Source organism: Raphanus sativus, chromosome 6 (genome assembly GCF_000801105.2).
Source record: "Raphanus sativus cultivar WK10039 chromosome 6, ASM80110v3, whole genome shotgun sequence".
NCBI lineage: Eukaryota > Viridiplantae > Streptophyta > Magnoliopsida > Brassicales > Brassicaceae > Raphanus > Raphanus sativus.
The window spans coordinates 28,438,761-28,458,841 of record NC_079516.1 but is presented as its reverse complement, the minus strand read 5'-3'; the positions used below and the strand labels follow the sequence as shown (position 1 = coordinate 28,458,841).

Genomic DNA, 20,081 nt, shown 5'->3' with positions numbered 1-20,081 from the left:
TGTGTCAATCGTTCATACCAAGCTCTAGGCGCTTGTTTCAAGCCATACAAGGCTCTTTTTAGCTTGTAGACATGGTTAGGAAATTTTGGATCCTCAAAACCCTTAGGCTGAGCAACATAGACTTCTTCCTGGAGAAGACCATTCAGGAAGGCACTCTTCACATCCATCTGATACAACCTGATGTTCAACTTGCATGCTATACCAAGTAACAACCGTATAGACTCAAGTCTAGCCACTGGTGCAAACGTCTCATCAAAGTCAACCCCTTATATCTGACAGTAACCCTGAGCCACGAGTCTAGACTTGTTTCGGAACACATTGCCATCTTCATCTATCTTGTTTTTGAAGATCCATTTGGTGCCAATAACATTCACTCCATCGGGTCTAGGCACAAGATCCCACACCTCGTGTCTGGCAAACTGTTCAAGTTCTTCATGACATGCTTCAGTCCAGAATTCATCTTCTAATGCTTCATACACGTCTCTGGGTTCAATGAGTGAGATAAAGCACGCCAGTTTGACCATCTCTTTGAAGTTGATTTGAATCTTCCATGTTTGTCTTTCGGCGTTCAGTTCACCAATTACATCGTCAGCTGAGTGGTTCTTTGGAACTTGCTGTGTGCATGATTTTCTCTTACTTGTTGAACACTTGTCAATGCTGTTAGACACTCGTGTATCTGGAGAGTCAGTCTCGCTTCCATCATGACTTACTATATCCAAGCTACGTCTACTTCTATCATCGAAAACTACATTCACTGCATCAGTTACTGTTCTAGTGGTTTTGTTGTACACTCTGTAAGCCATACTTTGAGTGGAATACCCAAGGAAGACTCCCTCATCGCTTCTGGAGTCGAACTTGCCCAGATGTTCACGATCATTGAGTATGTAGCAAGTACATCCAAATATGTGCAGATGACTCAGGTTCGGTGTCTTTCCCCTCCAGATTTCATACGGCGTAGTCTTTGTTCCTGGTTTGACATAGACTCTGTTGATTATGTAGCAAGCAGTACTGACTGCTTCAGCCCAAAATCTGGTCTCCACATTGTTGTAATGCATCATTGCTCTAGCCGTCTCTTGTAGAGTCCTGTTCTTTCTTTCGACAATACCATTCTCTTGAGGAGTTCTCGGGGCTGCGAACTGACGTCTGATTCCTTGTTCCTGAAGAAACTGATCAAAAGCTTGATTTTCAAATTCTCCTCCATGATCGCTTCGTACTTGAGTGATGCTACCCTTCTCATTGGACAATTCAAGGGCCAACATCTTGAAGCTTTGAAACGTTTCTGATTTTTCTCTTAGAAATCTTACCCATGTGAACCGGGAGAAATCATCAACCAATACATAAATGTATCTACGTCCTCCAATACTTTCTGTCTGAATCGGTCCCATTAAGTCCATGTGGATCAATTCTAACACTCGCTTAGATGTGATCTCTTTCACTTGCTTGTGTTGAACCTTAATTTGTTTCCCTTGGCAACACGCCTTGCAAATAGAACCTGAGGATTCTTCCAGCTTAGGTACTCCTCGTACCACATTAGCTTTAACAATTCTTTGCAATCCATTGACATTCATGTGTCCCATGCGTTTATGCCAAAGATCCAACTGTGATTGTGATGCAGACATACACTTGTTCGGAGGCTTCCACATGTAACAGTTGTTTCCAGACCGAATTCCCTCAAGTATCACATTCCCCACACTGTCAATAGCTTGGCAATCTGTCTTCGTGAATATGACTTTGAGCCCCTCATCGCACAATTGACTTATGCTTATCAAATTTGCTTTCAACCCCTCAACATAGTAGACATTTACCAAATCAGGCTGCTCTGGGTCCGCCACATGTCCTATTCCACGTACATTTCCTTTTCCACCATCACCAAATGTTACTTTTCCACCGTTTATCTCATTGTACGTAGTAAGAACTTGTTTAGCTCCAGTCATATGTCTTGAACACCCACTGTCAAAGTACCATGGTGTCACCTCTGAATTTCCCGAAGACATGTAGGCAACCAAACTGTTCACAAACTCAGATGCTTCTCTTTCTGGTTCAAAACAAGACAGATTGCAAGTAAGGTTTATCTCATCGTTCATTTCTTTGATCTTGTTTGACTGTGTCCACTCACTTTCACCAATTTGTACTTGTGTTATGTCACATAGTACATCAAACTCATCATCAGAATAATCTTTACTTTTCCTGGCATATAACACTGACTTTGGTACCCAGACACAACCATAAGTCCTTGGTTCAGGAAAGCTTTGACCAATTTTCCAGGCCCTTCGGATGTTAGCAATTCGGGCATAACAGAACCTTGCTATGTGACCTGGTTGTCCACATGAGTTACATCCTCGTTTGAAGGTTTGTCTCTTATTGATAACTGATGCAGCATTCGGCTTCTCTGTTATAGAGGTAGGTTGCTTTTCTGGTGCACTGACAGTCACTAGTTCAGGACGTACGAAGACAACTGAACTCGATGTTCCGGTAATATCCTGGTTCTTTTTCACTTCAAACCCAGTGTATCTGAGTCCACGACAAACACTTGGTGACTGACCTACTCCAAGAATCTTATCCAGTTCCTTTGTCCCGGTGTTCAGCATTCGAATTCTCTTGTAGTTCTCACTGAGGTTGAACTCCAGATTTCGATTTTTTCTTCTTCTAGACTTAACAGCTCACTCAATCTAGCAACTTTTGATTCCAACTCACTGACTTTACTTTCCTCCACAGTTTCTTGGTGCATCAGTCTTTTTCCTTTCAGTGATTTAGACAGCAGACAATAAATTGATTTCTCCATCTCCAGTATGTTCACTTGAGCTTCTAACATAGCCTTCTCCTTAAGTAACTTGAGATTGTCATTGCTCATGTCAACCCAGTTATCATACAGTTTCCGATACTCAACTTTTAGGATCAATGTCTTCATCATCCATTTATGAGTCTTCACCAAGTTTACTGTCTTCTGTTTCAGTAACAAACGCTACCAGGTTCATCATCCTCTCATCATCATCATCATCATCCTCAGACTCAGTATCACTGAAACTCAGCAATGATCGTTCACCCTTTTTGGTGAGATTTGGACATTCAGTCTTGATGTGACCAAAACCTTTGCATTCAAAACATTTCAGTTCTCTCCGTTTAGCGAGTGGACATTCAGCTCTAATGTGTCCATACCCTTCACACTCATGACACTGCAGATGTCGTTTCCTTGTTGACTGATTCCCATCAACTCTTGAGTTTCTAGCATTAGACCGATCTTTATCACGACGCCAATCTTGATTTGATTCTGAAGTCTGTTGAAATCCCTGGTTCCTTCCTTGTCCTTTTTCGATCTTCCTTAAGGCCTTTTTGAAATTCCATGCTAACAGAATCATACTTTCCTCCAACTTCTGATTCAAGGTATCATGTAGAACTTGAATTTTATACTCCTCCTTCTCAGCAGCAAAGGCAATACTCTTTCCTTTCTTAGGTGGTTCACTTTCTGAATCCATCTCTTCTGCTTTAAGTATCCCCACCAGTTGTGAGAATTTCATGTCATCGGTGTTCATTCCGACTTTCAGCAAAGGTTTGTAGTTGGCAAATTTATCTGGAAGACATCGTATCATTTTTTCACCAGCTTCTTGTCTTTGTATTCTTTACCCAACACGGTAGCCTCATGAGCAATTGAACTTAACTTGGCACTGAAGTCGGTGATTGATTCATCTTCAGTCATTCGCAAGTTCTCAAATTGTGCTGCTAGATGATCAAAGTCTGGTTCGTTTAACCGTCGAAGTTCCCTCATAGTAATCCACCAGAGTATCCCATGCATCTTTAGCCGAGGAACACCCTTGAACAAGCTTGAATTGTTCAGGATTGATAGCATTGAAGATTTCAGAAATAGCTTTAGAGTTGTATTTCGACTTCAACTTGTCCGATTCAGTCCAGGTCTCCTTAGGTTTTGGAATAGCCACACCATCCTCTGTCTTAACCTCTGGTTCTGTCTATCCTGTCTCTACAGCCGTCCACACATCCTCTTCAATGCCTTTCAGCTTCTGTCTCATCCTCACTTTCCAATGTCCGAAGTTGTTTTCATCAAGCATGAAGGTTCTCTGAACCGCAACAAGCTCCTTTGATGAATCCATGCTCGTCGCAGGATCTCTACCTGTTATAGATCGTTAGATCTAGATAGATTCCCGCTCTGATACCAAATGAAAAACCTTGAGCTCAGATATATGGAAACCGAACTTCAAAACAAATCCTTTATTAAAAGTTCTTTAAACAAATTACACCTAATCTGTTTAATCAGCTTTACTTGATTTCACAACCTGTGAATCAACACTGAACAACTTTTAAATCGCACAAGAAATAAGATCGACTCAATCTTTCTCTTGCCGTCACAACACTTTTATCACAAAACGCTTAACCTAAGACTCAGACTCGTCCATTATATACTTGGACAATCTAATCTTGTTACAAGATAACTATCAATCTAATACTCTACACCCAGAATATCTCGACTTGATGTTTATCCTCTCACAATAACTCTTCCTAATGCCACGTCATCTCGAGTTATCAAATGACTCCCGCCATAAACGCATACTTGCTCAATCATTGTTTCGGCTGAACACTTCGACCGTTTTCACGACTCAACAAAATGAATTCGCATGAAAAAGCCACGATAGAAACATGGGGGAGTTCCATTACTTGCATGTCAAGTCAGTACTTGTGGGAGGCCTACAGCTGTGAGTTTTGTCTTCGTGTACTTCCTTTTCAAGATCCATGGAATAAGGTGTTCAAGCTCTTGGTAAGTTACGATCTGTTTCATGTTAAGCTTGGTGCACATGTTCAGCCAACACATATTGTTGTGTGTTCTCTTTTGAGGACGGCGGTGAGATCAATGAATGGTGAACTTGCTTCTGGTGCCGTGCCGGTTATTTTAAGCTATCAGCACTACCAATTCCCTGCCTTTAGAACTCGTGAACAACATTTTGAAGATGTAAAGAGATACACATGTGTTGTTGAGTGGGATTTGCCTTATACAAAGATGGATTCTTCTGATCTTCTTTCATTCAACATGCTGCTTGGAATAGTCCAAAGTTCTCATTGCTTTGTTATTTCTTGTCAACATCTTGTGAATCAAGTGGGTTATTCCCTGGTCTATATAATCGTTAACCAAGAAGAGTTTACATGGCAGCATCTGTTGTGGAGAATGACAGTGTTCTTTCCTCTTAATTTTTTACTACTTGGGTTCTGCTTTGACGTGACTTGGAGAAAGCTTGGAGTTATGCGTACAACGACATTCCGTTTCTCTTATGACGACTTGATGAGTTTGTGGAAAGAAGAGACCCTGCTTATGAGATTAAACTCTGGTTTTCTCGTTGATTTGCACTTCTCTGTTTTTCCTCCATCATCAATCACTTGCTTCTTGATTCTCGCGTGGATAATGACTGAAGTAATTGTTGTTTGGCGTTGTGCACCACATATAAATATTTTGGTGTGGTTCTTTCTATGGGTGCGACCACCTAGTTATCTTCGTGGGCTTGTTCTGATAAGGATAGTAGATATTTCTGGTGCCATACTTACTACTGGAGCTTTTTCTAAGAAAATAATTATTCAGGAATATTTGCAGTTTGGTAACCGTTTGCACTTCGTTGTGTTGTTTCCAAGAGAAAAAAACAATGATGTGTTTCGTCAATCAATTTGATGGGGTGTTAGCAGCTACAGTGTTAGAACAGTTTGAGTTTTCTGTGGGTGTCCATGATCTCCACAGCACATGGCGAACAAGATTTCTCCATGGCACAAGCTACGTCCATTGGCTGGAACAAGATGAGTGTAAGTGTAATCAAGCACCATTCACTTTGTACTTGAAGGTTAAAGGTACAAATGAGATTGAGGGTGGTTCAGAAGAGAAGGACAAGAACGCAAGACAGATGGTTATCTTGAAGGTTTGGGAGCAGCGATTTCCGTTTCGATTCGAGGTCGAATCTTTCAAACCCAGTGGGACCTGATGCAGCAGCATCATGCTTGACCAACAAGTAACGTGGTTATTGTTATGACTTAGGATTTTCCTATTTTATATTAATTCTTTTAATTATGATAATCCTTTGGGTTTTAGGTCTTTTATTCTAAGTATGATTATCTTAGGGTTTGCTGTTTAGTTTCGGCTTATATATAGCCTTCCTTGTCGTTGTTCAGAGATTAGACTTTTGATAATAAAAACAGAGTTTTTGCTTATTCCTTGTGAGATTTGATTGAATTCATCTATCAAGAAGTTGGTCTCAAAGAAGCTAGCGCAAGAAACTTTTTGATCGATCCAAGAACAGGTTTCTAGAACCCTAAAGGTTTCTCGATCGACCGTTCAACAGTTTGTACGGTGCGCCACTTTGCTTGCTTGGTTTCAAAGCCAATACAAGTTTATCTTTTAGTTCCTCAGACTACATGGTTCGAAGAACTGAAACACAAACTTGGAATGACTCTGAAATCGATCAAGCAGTGATGAGATGATAAAAGTATGCAGCAAAGGTTGTGGTGCTATCTATTATATTAATTGAGAGTCCTGTTTTTATCTACTTAAAAAGTTGTCATTTAAATTTTGGACCTATTCCCATTTTATTAGAAAAAAATCTATCAATTTATTTAAAGTCTTATTTTCGATATAATCCCTCATATATAGAAATAGATATATATAATATATATATATATATATTATATATATATATATATATATATATATATGATCATTAATTTATCATCTTTGATACTCAAAAAATCTTAACTATAATCTTATATATTTAAACAACTACTGATAATACGTACCTGGCATATATTGTTCGACCATTGCATATTTTCCTGCTGATTCAGAATCTAATATACTAATGTAGTTCTGTTTTTGACCTAACTTACTAACCATGTATAATATCTAACTTTTGGACTTCAGTTAAATAAAGGGGATAATTTTGTTCAAAACCAAGGAAAACATGGTAACTAGCGATTTTGCCAAAAACGGCAAAACAGTGAAGGATAATGTGTAAGTGGGAAGTGGTGAGAAGTCGGGAGTACCCTTTCAATGAGTTGATCACGTAGACTTGTAGGTTATAGGGAAAGTACAATTATAAATATAATACAATCTAATCAAGTACAACAATATCTAAAAGAAGATTTCTAAGATATACCTCGTTGAGTGTACACAAACAGTTAACTGATGCAGGTGTAAGCATCTCGGACGTCTACCTGACACATTCGGCGTCCAGAAGAAAAAGAAGGGATACAGCAAGGAGATTTACCTCGATAACACAGAAAGCTTGGGTAATGTGAAACTTGTACTGTTCATAAATCTTTGGGCGTCTATAAAATATGGTATCTGGTAAGTAAAAGGCAGAGAAACTCAGAGAAAGTTGTAGAGATAAGCTCGGCAGAGAAAAGTTTGCTTCTGTTTCTATTAGTTATTTCTGTTAGTATTAATTAGGTCGGTTAATGTTCTCAGATTGTCTACGATCTTTGTCTATCATCAAGTATTTAATGTTTTGATCCATTAAATGTTAAGAAGTATAAAACGATTCCAAAATCCATGTTTTACAGCCAATAACTTATCATTAGCCATGTTCTAAAAATAATACATTTAGCTCCATGTTAAAGGTTCTGTTATTTTTTGACTTCAAACGCAGGAAAAATGGGGAGGATGTTGCGTCTGTGGCTTGGCGAGTGGAGGAAGAACGATTCCCAGTACTGGCATTTCCTTCCGGAACCAACGGACACCGGGATGACTTTGTACATGGAGGGTGGTGAGAGCTTCGCTACAGTTGAGAGTATTGTGAGAGGCCACTATGGGGTTCGTGAGACCAAACCGATGGTTATCACCTATGGTTTGCCGGACTGGATGGTTGTCCCAAGTGGCCATACTCCACCACTTACCATAGGGAGTACTAGCGAGCTACTGGAACTGATGACGTCGAAGGCCTTGGATGGTGGAGTTCACTTTGTTGGTCACCATGGGGGCGAAGAATGTGGCGCGCTATCATTTCAACCGCCGGTCGCCGTTCTACATCGGTTCAACATCTTACGTTGTTGATAACAATCAGACAGTGTGCGCAAAAGCAGCTTACGAAAGTAAGTATACCAAATAAAATCCATTCCATTTCGTATATTTCTGAAAGAAAAACTAGCTGGCTAACATTTTGTACTTTTTGTTTATTTTTGTATGGGAAATTAAATGTCTCAGAGTTGGTTTTTGGCAAGAGGATGATAGCCAGTGAAGAAGTCATGAACGAAATATTTGGTGAGGAAGAAATGGCTTTGTTTTACAGAGTCGCAATGGAAATGGAGAAAGCTGACAATGAGAAGAGTCGCGACAAGTATGACATTCGAGGCCCTGGCACTGAGATAATTAGGATTGACGAAGACTCAGAGATGGAAGACACCAGCAGAGTTGTTGTGCGTATGGATTCAACTAGGGGAGTTATTCAGAGTAAGTTTCTTATCCAATGATATTGTTGTAGCCGGTTATTTAAAATATTATTACATAGATACAATAATTTATATTTGGCTAATTATTGTTAAAAACATATATGTATCTAGTTAATCATTTTGCTAATTTATATTTTGCTAATTAATGTGATAGCCGGATAATGATTTTGTTTTATGTAAAACCTAAAATTTAATTAGCTACAACTCAGTATTGTAGGGGTATTATATTAGTAGGCATGTTCAGAGATATCATTGGTCCTCTTTAGATGATGGTTTCAATATATCAAAGCGGTACATTTATAGTTAAATTTAGACAGCTAAAATTGATGTATTGAACATAACCTTTATATATTGGCTGGAACATTAAAATAAGAAGTGTAGAACATATAAAAAAAGGTTATCGCGTCCTTCTTATCCTAATAGTTACTTGATTTTTAATCTTATGAACAGGGGGAGAAGGCTCGACTGATAAAGGGAAGGGCATATCTCTGGACTCTATGGTTCAGAACAAAGGACCAGCTGTGCTTTGGGATGTTGGGATAGATTTCATGGGTTACCCAGAGATTAGCCTCCGCGAGCGCGCAGCTGCATTGGAGGCTAGTGAAAATGCCTTTTGGGAGGGGGTTCTGCATGAGCAAACAATGTCGACGGGTGAAGCTACTGACAGCGATGATGATATTGATGTTCTTACAGGAACCACAAAGACTATCCCTCTCATGAAGGAGGGAGGTGTTGCATTGGTTGAGGACGATGGGTCATCTTCAACAAACAACAATGCTCTGAATCCCGTACAGAGTGTTGCTAAGAACACATCAGCATGCATGGAAGCGGGAGTGGTGATCAGAGCTGCTTTGGGTATTGGATCGGTTGCTGTGGTCCCAAATGAGAAGACAGGTAAAGATAAAGTTATCTTCTAAAAAAGCAAATAAATCATGTAGGGGTAATGTATTGATACATTTGATGGACTATTGCATTTGCAGGTGGGATCAACGCAGAGGAAGAAACAGCTAAAGGTGATACCTAATGCTGCGACTCAGGGACCTCCACCAGAGGCACTAGCGCTAACCTTGGCCTGCGGGGGAGGAGGTCCAAGTGTGGAGAGTTTCCCTACTAAGAAAATCGAAGGATCAGCTTCTGCAACTGATAAGGATGGTGGGTCTGGAAAAGCTTAGTAACATCACCAACTGAAATTATCAACTTTTATATTGCTATGTCTAATGTTTTAAGTATTTCAATCTGGGCTAAGTATTTTGGGTTACGGTTAACACAAAGTTTAACCAGATGGGTTGGCTTTTGTTGGGGTAAACTTTTGAGTAACCGTTTATGTTAAATATGAACATGTGTAAGCTATGATGTCCCTTTAAATAATGCATGAGTGGAAATGCAAAATATTATGTTTAATTAATCTTTGTGTAACTTTTATTTTATATGTCTTACTTTAACCTTAGCGATCTAAAAAAGAATCATGTTATACCTTTCTAAGAAATAAACTTGGAAGCTAAGTAGGATAAAACATATTTTTGACTATTTCTTTATGATGTTATGTTGTAAAAAAGATGGAGACTGGATTATACAGATAATATAACTTGAAAAATATGTCCGGTAAAATTAAGGGAAAATTAACTTCTTTTGGCTCTTATGAATTAAATGTCAACTTGTTAGGCATGAGCAATATATGCCACTAAATTGACTAACTTAAATATGATAATCAACTAATGCTAAATCCATATGTTTTCAGGAGACAGTCGTGATGATGAGGAGAAGTTGCAAGTTGGGATGATTTTCAAAACAAGGAATGTTTTCAAACAGCAAATGGCTTTGCATGCAATCACAAAAAAGTTTCGTTTCAGGAATGCAAAGTCAGACCCCACCATGATGATCCTGAAGTGTTGTGGAACGGGATGCCCATGGCGCGTGTATGCGGTTAAGTTAAAGGATTCAGACGTCTTCCAGATAAGAACCTACGAAGGTAAACACACATGTACAATAGACGTCCGTGGCGGTTACCAGCAGCAAGCAACAGCTTCTGTTATTGGGGAGCTGATGCGGACAAAGTTGGCTGGGGTCGGGGCTGGACCGAGACCAGGAAAAATAAGACAGATGATGCGGGGAGATCATGGCGTTAATATCTCTTATTGGAAGGCTTGGAGATCGAGAGATATGGCAATAGATAATGTACAAGGGTCGTGCAACACTTCGTACGTTGATCTTCCGTCATATTTAAACAAGCTTGTGACTGTCAACCCAGGAACAATAGCTAATCTATGCACAGAGTCGACAGATGATGGAGGACAACGGTTCAAATACATGTTCGTGGCGTTAGGTGCTTCCATTAAGGGTTATCAATATATGAGGAGGGTGGTTGTTATTGATGGGACACACTTGAAAGGGAAGTACGCAGGTTGCTTGTTAACAGCCTCGGCCCAAGACGCTAATTACCAAATTTTCCCGCTGGCTATCGCGGTGGTTGACAGCGAAAACGATGCATCATGGGAATGGTTTTTCCAACAGCTAACAGCTTTTGTCCCAGACGAGGACGATCTAGTTTTTGTGTCTGACAGGAATTCATCCATTTACAAGGGGCTCGGCAAGGTAATGTTAGGACCATTAGCCTTGTATAAATCCAATTTCTCGGTATCATCTATTATTATACCGTTTTCTAATAGTTTAGAGATAAAAAGTATATGAGAGAAGTTGAGATAGTTTGGTTATAATTTCATTTGGAGGGGTTTTACCTGCTTATTCATTGTTCGACTACAATAGATTTATAAACAAAATGATATGGAAACTTAATGTAGTCCACTTTAGCAGGTTATATATATATGTTTGGTCGGTTCCTAATTTTAATGGCAGGTTAATTAACCGTATAGCCGTGTTTAGAAATATATATCAGTTTAGAGTATTAGATTGGTCGGTTTCTAGATTTAATGACAGGTTAATAAAACGTATAGCCGTGCTAGGAAATTTATAACAGTTTAGAGAATTATCGATGGAAGTTCAATTTCGTATGTAAAGATTTAACTTGATTTTATGGGTTCCATCTATAGGTTTATGGAGGTGCAGCACACTGTATATGCATCGTCCACCTGAAGAGAAACATCAGAACGAATTTCAAGGGTAGTCACCTCACTTACTTGGTTGCGAAAGCAGCAAGGTCTTACCGGATAGAGGACTTCTACAAAACATTCAACGAGATCAAAGACATGGATGCGAGCTGCGCAAAATACCTATTGGATATAGGATTTGAGCAGTGGGCAAGATCCCATTTTCCGGGGAATAGATATGACATAATGACAAGCAATTTGGCAGAGTCTTGGAATGCTGTCTTGAACGAGGCGAGGGAATTCCCGGTTATCCGTTTGGTTGATTACATACGAGGGAAGCTGACTGAGTGGTTTGCAACCAGGAGAGCTTCTGCAAATTCAAATACCAACGTGTTGTCTCCCCGTGTGCTGAAGATTGTGACAAGAAACTTTGAGAAGACAGGGGGGTACAGTGTCAATATCATAGGTGACGGCGAGTTCGAGGTGCAAGATAAAAACGGGGATAGCTACCATGTGTTTCAGATGCTATGTATCCCATGTCCCCATGCAATATCTGCGGCTTTGCATTCGGGTGTATTGGTTGATACTCTAGTTCTGGAAGCTTACAATGTAAGTATGCTAAGGGGTGCTTATAAGGAAATGATAATACCTGTTGGTGACTACAAGGGGTACCCAGCTAATGATGCTATCTTCAATGGCCACCGCTTAAGTCCGCCAGCTACGAGGCGCCCGCCAGGAAGGCCAAAGAAACAACGGTTCTTCTCACGTGGTGAAAAACTGGTAATAACTAACATCCTAATTCCCCTTATTACATACATAAACAAGTAAGCTGTAAACATGTGACCGTCTTGATTGACCTGACAGATGAAAAGCATCCGTAGAAGGATTGTATGCAGCAGATGCAAGGGTCTGAACCATAACAAGGCCACCTGCAAAAGACCAATATGAAAAAAATGGGGATGGGAGTGAGAGGATTGAGTGCGTGGGAGTGATGTACGGAAAGAGGATGGTGTAAGAGCAGGGCTACAATAACAAAATATTGTTATGTATAATAATCTAGCTTACTGCTTTCTTTGGGCTGTGGGATTAGTGGTAATATCGCAATGTTATGATAAATAAAGGTTCTCTCCAAATAAAAGATGTATGCAAATGTTTGGTGATTGAGCGTGATAGTGTATGGTCCTGATAGTTGTTTGTGTGAAAACTAGATATTACGGACCCAAATTAGTGAGACCTGCGAATATTATGTTTTCATATTAGGAAGAAAATATTAACAGTTTAATTAAGTATTTAGACGAGTAAATTGAAGCTTGGTTTAGCTGAAGTGTTAACTAACTGTGGTGCATTTGAAACCACAAAATGTGTGGACTTAAAGTAGTTTAATAGAAGAAAAACACAATTTCGTGTGGGTCGTTGCTCTCAAATGTTGACTGACCAATGCGGATGGTACTGAGCAACAACAAAAAATATAATTTGGTTAGATCGAACCTTTCGACAATAAACTTATGATTAAACATAATACAGTTAGAGGTATAACAATACATTTAGGGCTACAAATAATAAACATAAAGCTACAAAGGCAAAACTTAAAGCTTGAACAATACACTGATCTCTATATCAATATACTTTATTTGTTTTATCTATAACAAAAGAGTTATTCCTATAATATTTATCTTAGACGGCTAACTTTGCAACATACTAATATAACAATTTCCTTAGCGCTATATCAATACACTTATGCTTACACTTAATACACTTAGCTCTAAGACAAAACATTTATGCCAAAAAATATACACTTTCAGCTATGACAGGCCCTAATAGCTATAACCATACACGAATATCTCTAACAACAAACTAAATATGTAGGAGCTTTAAAAATACACTTACTGTTATAACTTCCATTAGTCTAAAAGACAACGAAATACAACAACATTACTAAACAATAGACTCCGAACACATTCACAAAACCAAAAAATAGAGTTGCAATAAAATTCAGTTCCTCGTTAGACATAGAACTCCCATCAAACCAACCAGGGTCAAGCTTCCGATCACCACCGCAATCATAGTGTGCTTCATGTTTGCATTTTGTGCTGTCAATGCATCTTCAACCCTCGACATTATGTTTGTTTCAGACCCCTCATTTTCAATATTTGATGAAATAGAATTAATCACTTCTTCGAGTCTTCCATTTTGAAGTGAAAGAGTCTCAACCTCGTTCAATAAAGCCTCATCCACCCACTTAAAGATGTGATTGTCATTTTCAAGCTAGAAATTTTTATTTTTCCAAAATGAGAAGTAAATAAGAGAACCACAAAAACAATCAGAAAAAATTGAATTACCTTCTTCTCGGCCGCAAATGAACACCTCAAGTATCTCCGGTATGGATTCTGGTCGGAATTGGAGGTCAACGTCACCATCAGCTCACCACACCAACATTTCTTGGGAACACCGAAAAATCTACCAGCACCTCTTGAGGGTCGACGGCCGGCCGACGATGATCCCCTAGACTGTCCAGACGTTGTGATCCGACCTCCAGCCATCAAAATTTAGGGATTTGGAAGATTTTCACGATTTGGGGATTTTGGAGAGAGAGCTTAAACGTTTAAATGGGTCGGGTTCTGGTTAATGAGTTATACTGTATTTTGGTTTATCTAGGATCTGGTAAATATAACAGATCGGGTTTACAAATTAAACCGTCTAATTCGATGAGAGTAGCCTACTGACCGGTTCAACTCGAATTAGCACGGCTAATAGCGAATATACGGCTACTATTGAAAGTAAATATGTAAGTTAATATGTTAGCTGGTTAACTGTATCACCATTATTAACACACCAGATGACAGGGTTAATGGTAATAAGATTCATCGGAAGAGAGAATGTATTCAAAGCAAAAAATTCAACATTTTTAAATTGGGAAAAGCAAGGATGATGAGTTGTGGAATTCCCTAAAAAGTACAAGACACCGGTAGGTTGTTAAGTTTAGATAGGTAAAAAAGACGACCAACAACAAATGCCCCTAACCATGAAACAAAAGATTGACGGTCCGGCCAGTTAGAGCATTCCAACTGTGGCTTCGTAGAACATAACTGCAAGCCTCTCAACTTCGCTACCCATGACATCAGGGGTAATACATTGGCAAACGTCGACACCTGCAACGGCGTGGGCTTGGATGAGAAGAACTGCAGAGACAGCTGATTCATGAAGGCAGGGGTTTTGCGGGATGCTACGAGGTCTGACAATGGACAATGCTCTCCCGTCTTTGTGAACAAGCTGCTTACGGCATAGTTTGAGAAGGTACGGAAACATTTCTGCGAGGGGGCTAAGCTCTTTCGTCATCATGTTGTCATTCCTCAGTGCTATGTTGCAGTCCATGACTACCATAGTCCAGCTTGTAGAGTCAACGCATACACCGACCCAGTGTAACTTGTCGAGATTGAAAGGAAAATAGAAACGCTCTGCCTGTGAATTACTGCTGAATCGATCCATTATGTTGGTGGGAAAACGGAATGTTTCTTTCTTGGACCACTTGCAAAACTTGGGGAACAGTTTTGTGAGGTCTGACACAAACTGTGTGTCCAAGAACAGAGGTTGGTTAGACTGGTCTACGGGTGTGTTGAGCGTGAACTGAGATCTGATGTGGCCCATGAGAACATCAACAACCTGATTTTGGAAAAATGAAATTATTACTACATGTCACTAAGATGGAAATTTGATGGGAATTAAGGAGCAGACATCCAAACCTTTGGTTGCAGGGGATTTGATCTAAGCACAATTTCATGTAGGTCGTTGCTCTCAAATGTTGACTGACCAATGCGGATGGTACTGAGCAACAACAAAAAAAAAAAATAATAATTTGGTTAGATCGAACCATTGGACAATAGACTTATGATTAAACAAATACACTTAGAGGTATAACAATACATTTAGGACTACAAATAATAAACATAAAGCTACAAAGGCAAAACTTAAAGCTTGAACAATACACTGATCTCTATATCAATATACTTTATTTGTTTTATCTATAACAAAAGAGTTATTCCTATAATATTTATGTTAGACGGCTAACTTTGCAACATACTTATATAATATCAAAATCATTTGGTTAAAAGGCTTATTATACTGCTGGATCGACAACAATTTCCTTAGCGCTATATCAATACACTTAGCTTACACCTAATACACTTAGCTCTAAGACAAAACATTTATGCCAAAAAAATATACACTTCCAGCTATGACAGGCCCTAATAGCTGTAACCATACACGAATATCTCTAACAACAAACTAAATATGTTGGAGCTTTAAAAATACACTTACTGATATAATCATTTCGTAATACGGCTAAGTTTTTGTACTTACAATGGGGACTTCAGTTTATCAATAAGGGCAGAGAACTTGGCTGAATAGTCAATGCTTCCGGCTGTGTTGTTGGGATCTACGAGTGCTACACGAGCGCGATTAAAAAGACGCTTGTCGCATTCATACTGTCCCACCAGTGATTTAGGTAATGTTTTGTGTCTCTTGCTTTTCCGGCAAGCGAACATCTGATCATCCTGCTCGCAATCTTGGTTGCCAGTCACGAGTTCAGACTCACGGGCCACTTCAGAGACATCTTGTTTTGGAAGCGGCGGTTCCTCTTGTGTAAGTCCGAGGGAGAATGTGGGTTTAGGGAAAAGCAATGCAGGGTCGAGCTCCTAGAAATAAAAAGAAAGAAAATAAATAACATCTCACCATGTAAAGCTTATTACAACATTACCGTATCTGCTGCTGCTTCGCTTTGAGTAGGAATTGGAGTAGCAGGTGGGGTACTTGAAACCTATAGAGAAGAAAGATATGAGTTAAAACATTTAAAAATGGGTAATATATAGACATTTGACAGTTAAAATTACCATTTCTTCCACACCAGTATCAGTATCCATTTCCTCACGGGCAATGTTCAGTGTCTGACCTTGGTAATCTATAGGTGAGTCGATGTGTTGTTCTCCATTTCGTGCCTGCGTGGAATCATTGATTTTTGTAGACGTCATGTAAATAGCAGGTAAAAATAAAATTTGGCAAGGTATAACTGAACTTACATCGTCGCAATATGTCTTTTCTTGATTCATGACAACGGTGGAGTTAATGGTGTCATCAATTACCATCTCGTCGGAGAGCTCAGTTGCGGTCTGACCTTCAGACTGAGCAGGTGGCTGATGGTCTTGGGGCCCATTTAGTGGCTAGATCTCAGCAATAAAAAAGTGGTGTTAATAAGAGGTTATCATATAAAGTGGTGTTCTTTCGCAACTAACATTATCTGCATCTGAACTGGCTTTCTTTGAAGGTGGAATAAAGTCTGAGAGGTCATCGGGAACAAACTCGGCGTCTCTAACAGGTGGTACCTCCCTCTGGGTGTGAACCCTCTGCTGATTGACAGGTTCTCCATTATAAACCTGCGGATGAAAAAGTGACATGAATCTGTATTATGGAAATAGAAACAAGAAGTGGCGAAGGTGTAGATTGAAAGGTTATAGACACTATACATCATCCTTGTGTTTTGTTGTTTGGTTAGGAAGTATAGTAACCTCGTCAACGGGACAGGGAGTCTCTGCTTCTGCAGGTAACCCCACATTGAGTCCCTGCATTTTTTTAACTGGATTTTGTAAGCAATATAATTATCCGGCTAAACTTATTATGTGCAGATGTAAAGGAAGACTTACACCAATGGTTGAAGTTGTTGACTGGTCAGCGAATCTGATAGCCTCCAATATTATATCATTTTCTGAAGGGTTTGGCGGCTAATTTCTGCCTGCTGAAAATCTGCGTGGCCATTGTTACAAGTTTGAGTCTGCGCAGATGAGGGAGCTCCAGACCTCAAATTAGAATCCTCTATTTTGCGAAGCAAAATCTCGAACTTGTCTAGGACGTTGTTCTGGAAATTAAGAAATGTTTCTGAAAGCGTTGTTATTTGCCTCTCAATCCGGGAGAAGTCGGCTGACATTTTTTCTTTCACCACTGCAGCTACAGATTCGAAATCGATGACATCTGATGTTGCTTTTTGTTTTGTCTGCTTCGGCTTCACTTTCTTACGGTTATTTGCCTCTGTTTTTTCCTCCTCGCGCATCTTGATGACGTCGAGCGTTGTTGCTCCTCCCACGAAACTACCATTCTTAAAAGGATACTTCTGCTGAACAAGAGTCAACAAATTTTCAACGACAAGAACATCTTCATCGTCTGACCATGAGAATTCAGGAGAATCATGAAAGTGTTCTTTCTCTTCCACTATAACGGCGCGAACTTCAACCTTGCAATAAGAAAATGACATACAAAAACATGTCAACATTGATTAGAAAATAATATTGTGTACATAAATAAGTCGTGTAGTGTAGGTACCAAATCCAAATATAACCTATCACCAATTTGTCTAGTTTATACCTTTCCTGAGGCGTCTGAGTCGCGAGCATGTCCTGGGCTGATAGTTCTCCTTCCGTTTTTGTCTTCATCTGCTATATCATCATCCTCCCCGCCTTCGCCTTCTGAGCCGGATGATGACCCGTCGTTTGCAACCTCTGTTAGCGCGGGAATGGCTTCAACCATGACAAGTTGGAGTGAAAGAACAAATCCTTTCAAGGCAATGGTGTTTTGGGACAGTGAGACCTCATTCCTCTCTTTGATACTACTCATGAGCATATCAAATGATAGCCTGCCCCAAGGATATGAGAAGAATTCATCCAGATTTTTTATACGCTCCGCGAAAACTTGTGATATGCGTGGTGTGTGAGTGGTCGGTAAAATGACAGCAGATAGTAGAGCCAGAAGTGCATATTTTAGGCGAATGTCTTTGTCCGTGACAGTTCTCCTTTTGAGCATTCTCACTACTGAAGTAACTGGGACCTCTTTCATTGTGCCGAACAGCTCCCCCCAGTAAGGTTTTTCCGAAAGGAATTTCTCCGAATTTTTTTTTTGATGTTTGGGAAGCTTGCCGCAGTTGAGACCGGTGACGTAGGCAAATTCTCGGAGAGAGAATCTAACAGGTTTGCCGGAGAAAATGAACCAAGCTTCGTGTTTCTTCTCGATTCTAAGCTGTCGGGATATGATGAAACGACCAAAACGCCCAGAAAAAGAAGGTTTGTCGGCGATCTCAACGAGTTTTCCGAACGGAGATTTTCTGATAGTATCGACTTCATCGAGGTATAGAGCATTCAGGATTTGACGGATTGCATGTGGTTTGTGGTAAGGCGTGACTCTAACTCCGACAGGTTCACTACCGATGGCGAATATTCTTTCTGGAAGGGTAAGCGGCGGAACAGCATTGTCTTCTCCGTCCATTCGATCAAGGGATTTACAGACGGCGATTTTAAGTTTCGATGAATATGATGAAACGAGATGAGAGAGAGACAGATAAGGATACTTTGGTATAAAGTGGTTCTCGATTTAAACAATATTTGGAAGATCTAATAGGATATCTTTAGATTTTCGACCTGACAAAATCTGTACTTCGTATCTTTTGAATTATTTTCTAGACATGAAACGAATGAAACGAGTTAGGGATATAATCGTCCAACAACATGATGTACAGTGTGCAAAAAGTAGGCATTTGGTATGGCGTGAAATATAGCATAATGTGTTGGTAGGAGTTCAAATTTCCCTAAATAAAGAGTGCATGCGATTGTTGTATATAAAAATATGGAATCAATACGACCCACAAAACTCATCATCATTACGTCTCTGGACATCAAATTGACCAATAATAACCTACAGTGACAAACCGATTAGTTATACAAACAATATAATTAATCTACAATTTTGTATCATATCAACCATATAACATATTACATATATATACCATATATTAGACACTAATACATTTAATATTAATGAAAAATATTATACACAAATATCATAAATTCTAACTTGAAGAACACCAAAGTTGATCATTTTTACAAACCGTTCCGTAAGAAAACCGGTTTGCAAACCGGTTGTCCAGTTATACATATTTTTCATGATACTGGTTATATAGTAAAAAGATGCATTGCACAAGACACGTGAAAAACTAGTTTAGCTGTTTTTATTTCCGAATCTTAACTATATACTAGATTTCGATCCGCACAACTATGCGGGTATTAATTTTTATTTTATATACATAAATATATGGATTGATGGTAAGGTAAAGAAAATCAAATGTTTAGAATTAAAATAATAAGATTACATGTAATAAAGAATCAAATAATAATAAAAAATCAAATATTTTTTTTTGCAAATTTTAGTTTTTATATTTGATTTTTTTTGTAATTTCATTTTGTGTAGTACTAATTTAATTTGATAGAATAATCTTTTAAATAAATTAAATATATAGTTATTTAAACTTAACATTTATCAATAGGTCATGTTCAATTTTTAATAGAATGGATACACATATTTAAATTTAATAGATGCCAAAATTATATTCATATTTACTGTTGATATTAACTATTAAGCATAAACAAAAAATACAAAAAATTAATTTCGTTCATTTTGCCAACCATCAAACTAATTAATTTTTCTAATGATGTACTATATAATTTAAAACATAATTATTTTTATAATCTAGTAATATTTGTAATGTTGGTACCACGAAATTTATTTATAAAGTAACTAAAC

The 20,081-nt window shown here is 38.8% G+C and overlaps 4 protein-coding genes across 4 annotated transcripts; 2 read left to right on the top strand and 2 right to left on the bottom strand.

The window, feature by feature from the left end:
* The first annotated feature begins 7,000 nt into the window (after positions 1-7,000).
* Positions 7,001-9,799, top strand: LOC130496380 (uncharacterized). The gene is made up of 4 exons (XM_056988406.1): positions 7,001-8,067; positions 8,180-8,425; positions 8,875-9,318; positions 9,405-9,799. The coding sequence occupies exons 1-4, from the start codon at positions 7,923-7,925 to the stop codon at positions 9,446-9,448; spliced, it is 879 nt and encodes a 292-aa protein (XP_056844386.1). The 5' UTR covers positions 7,001-7,922; the 3' UTR covers positions 9,449-9,799.
* Positions 9,800-10,019: 220 nt separating this feature from the next.
* LOC108835172 (uncharacterized) lies at positions 10,020-12,416 on the top strand. Its single transcript, XM_018608458.1, has 4 exons — positions 10,020-10,026; positions 10,163-11,016; positions 11,472-12,248; positions 12,333-12,416. The coding sequence occupies exons 1-4, from the start codon at positions 10,020-10,022 to the stop codon at positions 12,414-12,416; spliced, it is 1,722 nt and encodes a 573-aa protein (XP_018463960.1).
* Positions 12,417-13,460: 1,044 nt separating this feature from the next.
* LOC108835171 (uncharacterized protein At4g04775-like) lies at positions 13,461-14,008 on the bottom strand. The gene is made up of 2 exons (XM_018608457.1): positions 13,808-14,008; positions 13,461-13,733 (listed from the first exon to the last, which is right to left on the bottom strand). The coding sequence occupies exons 1-2, from the start codon at positions 14,006-14,008 to the stop codon at positions 13,461-13,463; spliced, it is 474 nt and encodes a 157-aa protein (XP_018463959.1).
* Positions 14,009-14,519: 511 nt separating this feature from the next.
* LOC108825055 (uncharacterized) lies at positions 14,520-18,770 on the bottom strand. Its single transcript, XM_056987174.1, has 10 exons — positions 17,877-18,770; positions 17,251-17,745; positions 17,027-17,080; positions 16,754-16,894; positions 16,541-16,681; positions 16,355-16,459; positions 16,222-16,281; positions 15,825-16,159; positions 15,209-15,290; positions 14,520-15,128 (listed from the first exon to the last, which is right to left on the bottom strand). The coding sequence occupies exons 1-10, from the start codon at positions 18,768-18,770 to the stop codon at positions 14,520-14,522; spliced, it is 2,916 nt and encodes a 971-aa protein (XP_056843154.1).
* Between the last annotated feature and the right edge of the window lie 1,311 nt (positions 18,771-20,081).

Bases quoted from the DNA above. Each gene is read 5' to 3' on its own strand.
- LOC130496380 (XM_056988406.1), top strand. From the start codon at position 7,923: ATGGTGGAGTTCACTTTGTTGGTCACCATGGGGGCGAAGAATGTGGCG. The intron at 8,068-8,179 runs GTAAGTATACCA...TAAATGTCTCAG, and splicing joins CGCAAAAGCAGCTTACGAAA to AGTTGGTTTTTGGCAAGAGG. The intron at 9,319-9,404 runs GTAAAGATAAAG...TTGCATTTGCAG, and splicing joins GGTCCCAAATGAGAAGACAG to GTGGGATCAACGCAGAGGAA.
- LOC108835172 (XM_018608458.1), top strand. The intron at 11,017-11,471 runs GTAATGTTAGGA...TTCCATCTATAG, and splicing joins TTTACAAGGGGCTCGGCAAG to GTTTATGGAGGTGCAGCACA. The intron at 12,249-12,332 runs GTAATAACTAAC...TTGACCTGACAG, and splicing joins TCTCACGTGGTGAAAAACTG to ATGAAAAGCATCCGTAGAAG.
- LOC108835171 (XM_018608457.1), bottom strand. From the start codon at position 14,008: ATGGCTGGAGGTCGGATCACAACGTCTGGACAGTCTAGGGGATCATCG. The intron at 13,734-13,807 runs GTAATTCAATTT...AAAAATTTCTAG, and splicing joins CATTTGCGGCCGAGAAGAAG to CTTGAAAATGACAATCACAT.
- LOC108825055 (XM_056987174.1), bottom strand. From the start codon at position 18,770: ATGGACGGAGAAGACAATGCTGTTCCGCCGCTTACCCTTCCAGAAAGA. The intron at 17,746-17,876 runs GTATAAACTAGA...TCTTATTGCAAG, and splicing joins ACTCAGACGCCTCAGGAAAG to GTTGAAGTTCGCGCCGTTAT. The intron at 16,282-16,354 runs GTAATTTTAACT...TCTTCTCTATAG, and splicing joins ATACTGGTGTGGAAGAAATG to GTTTCAAGTACCCCACCTGC.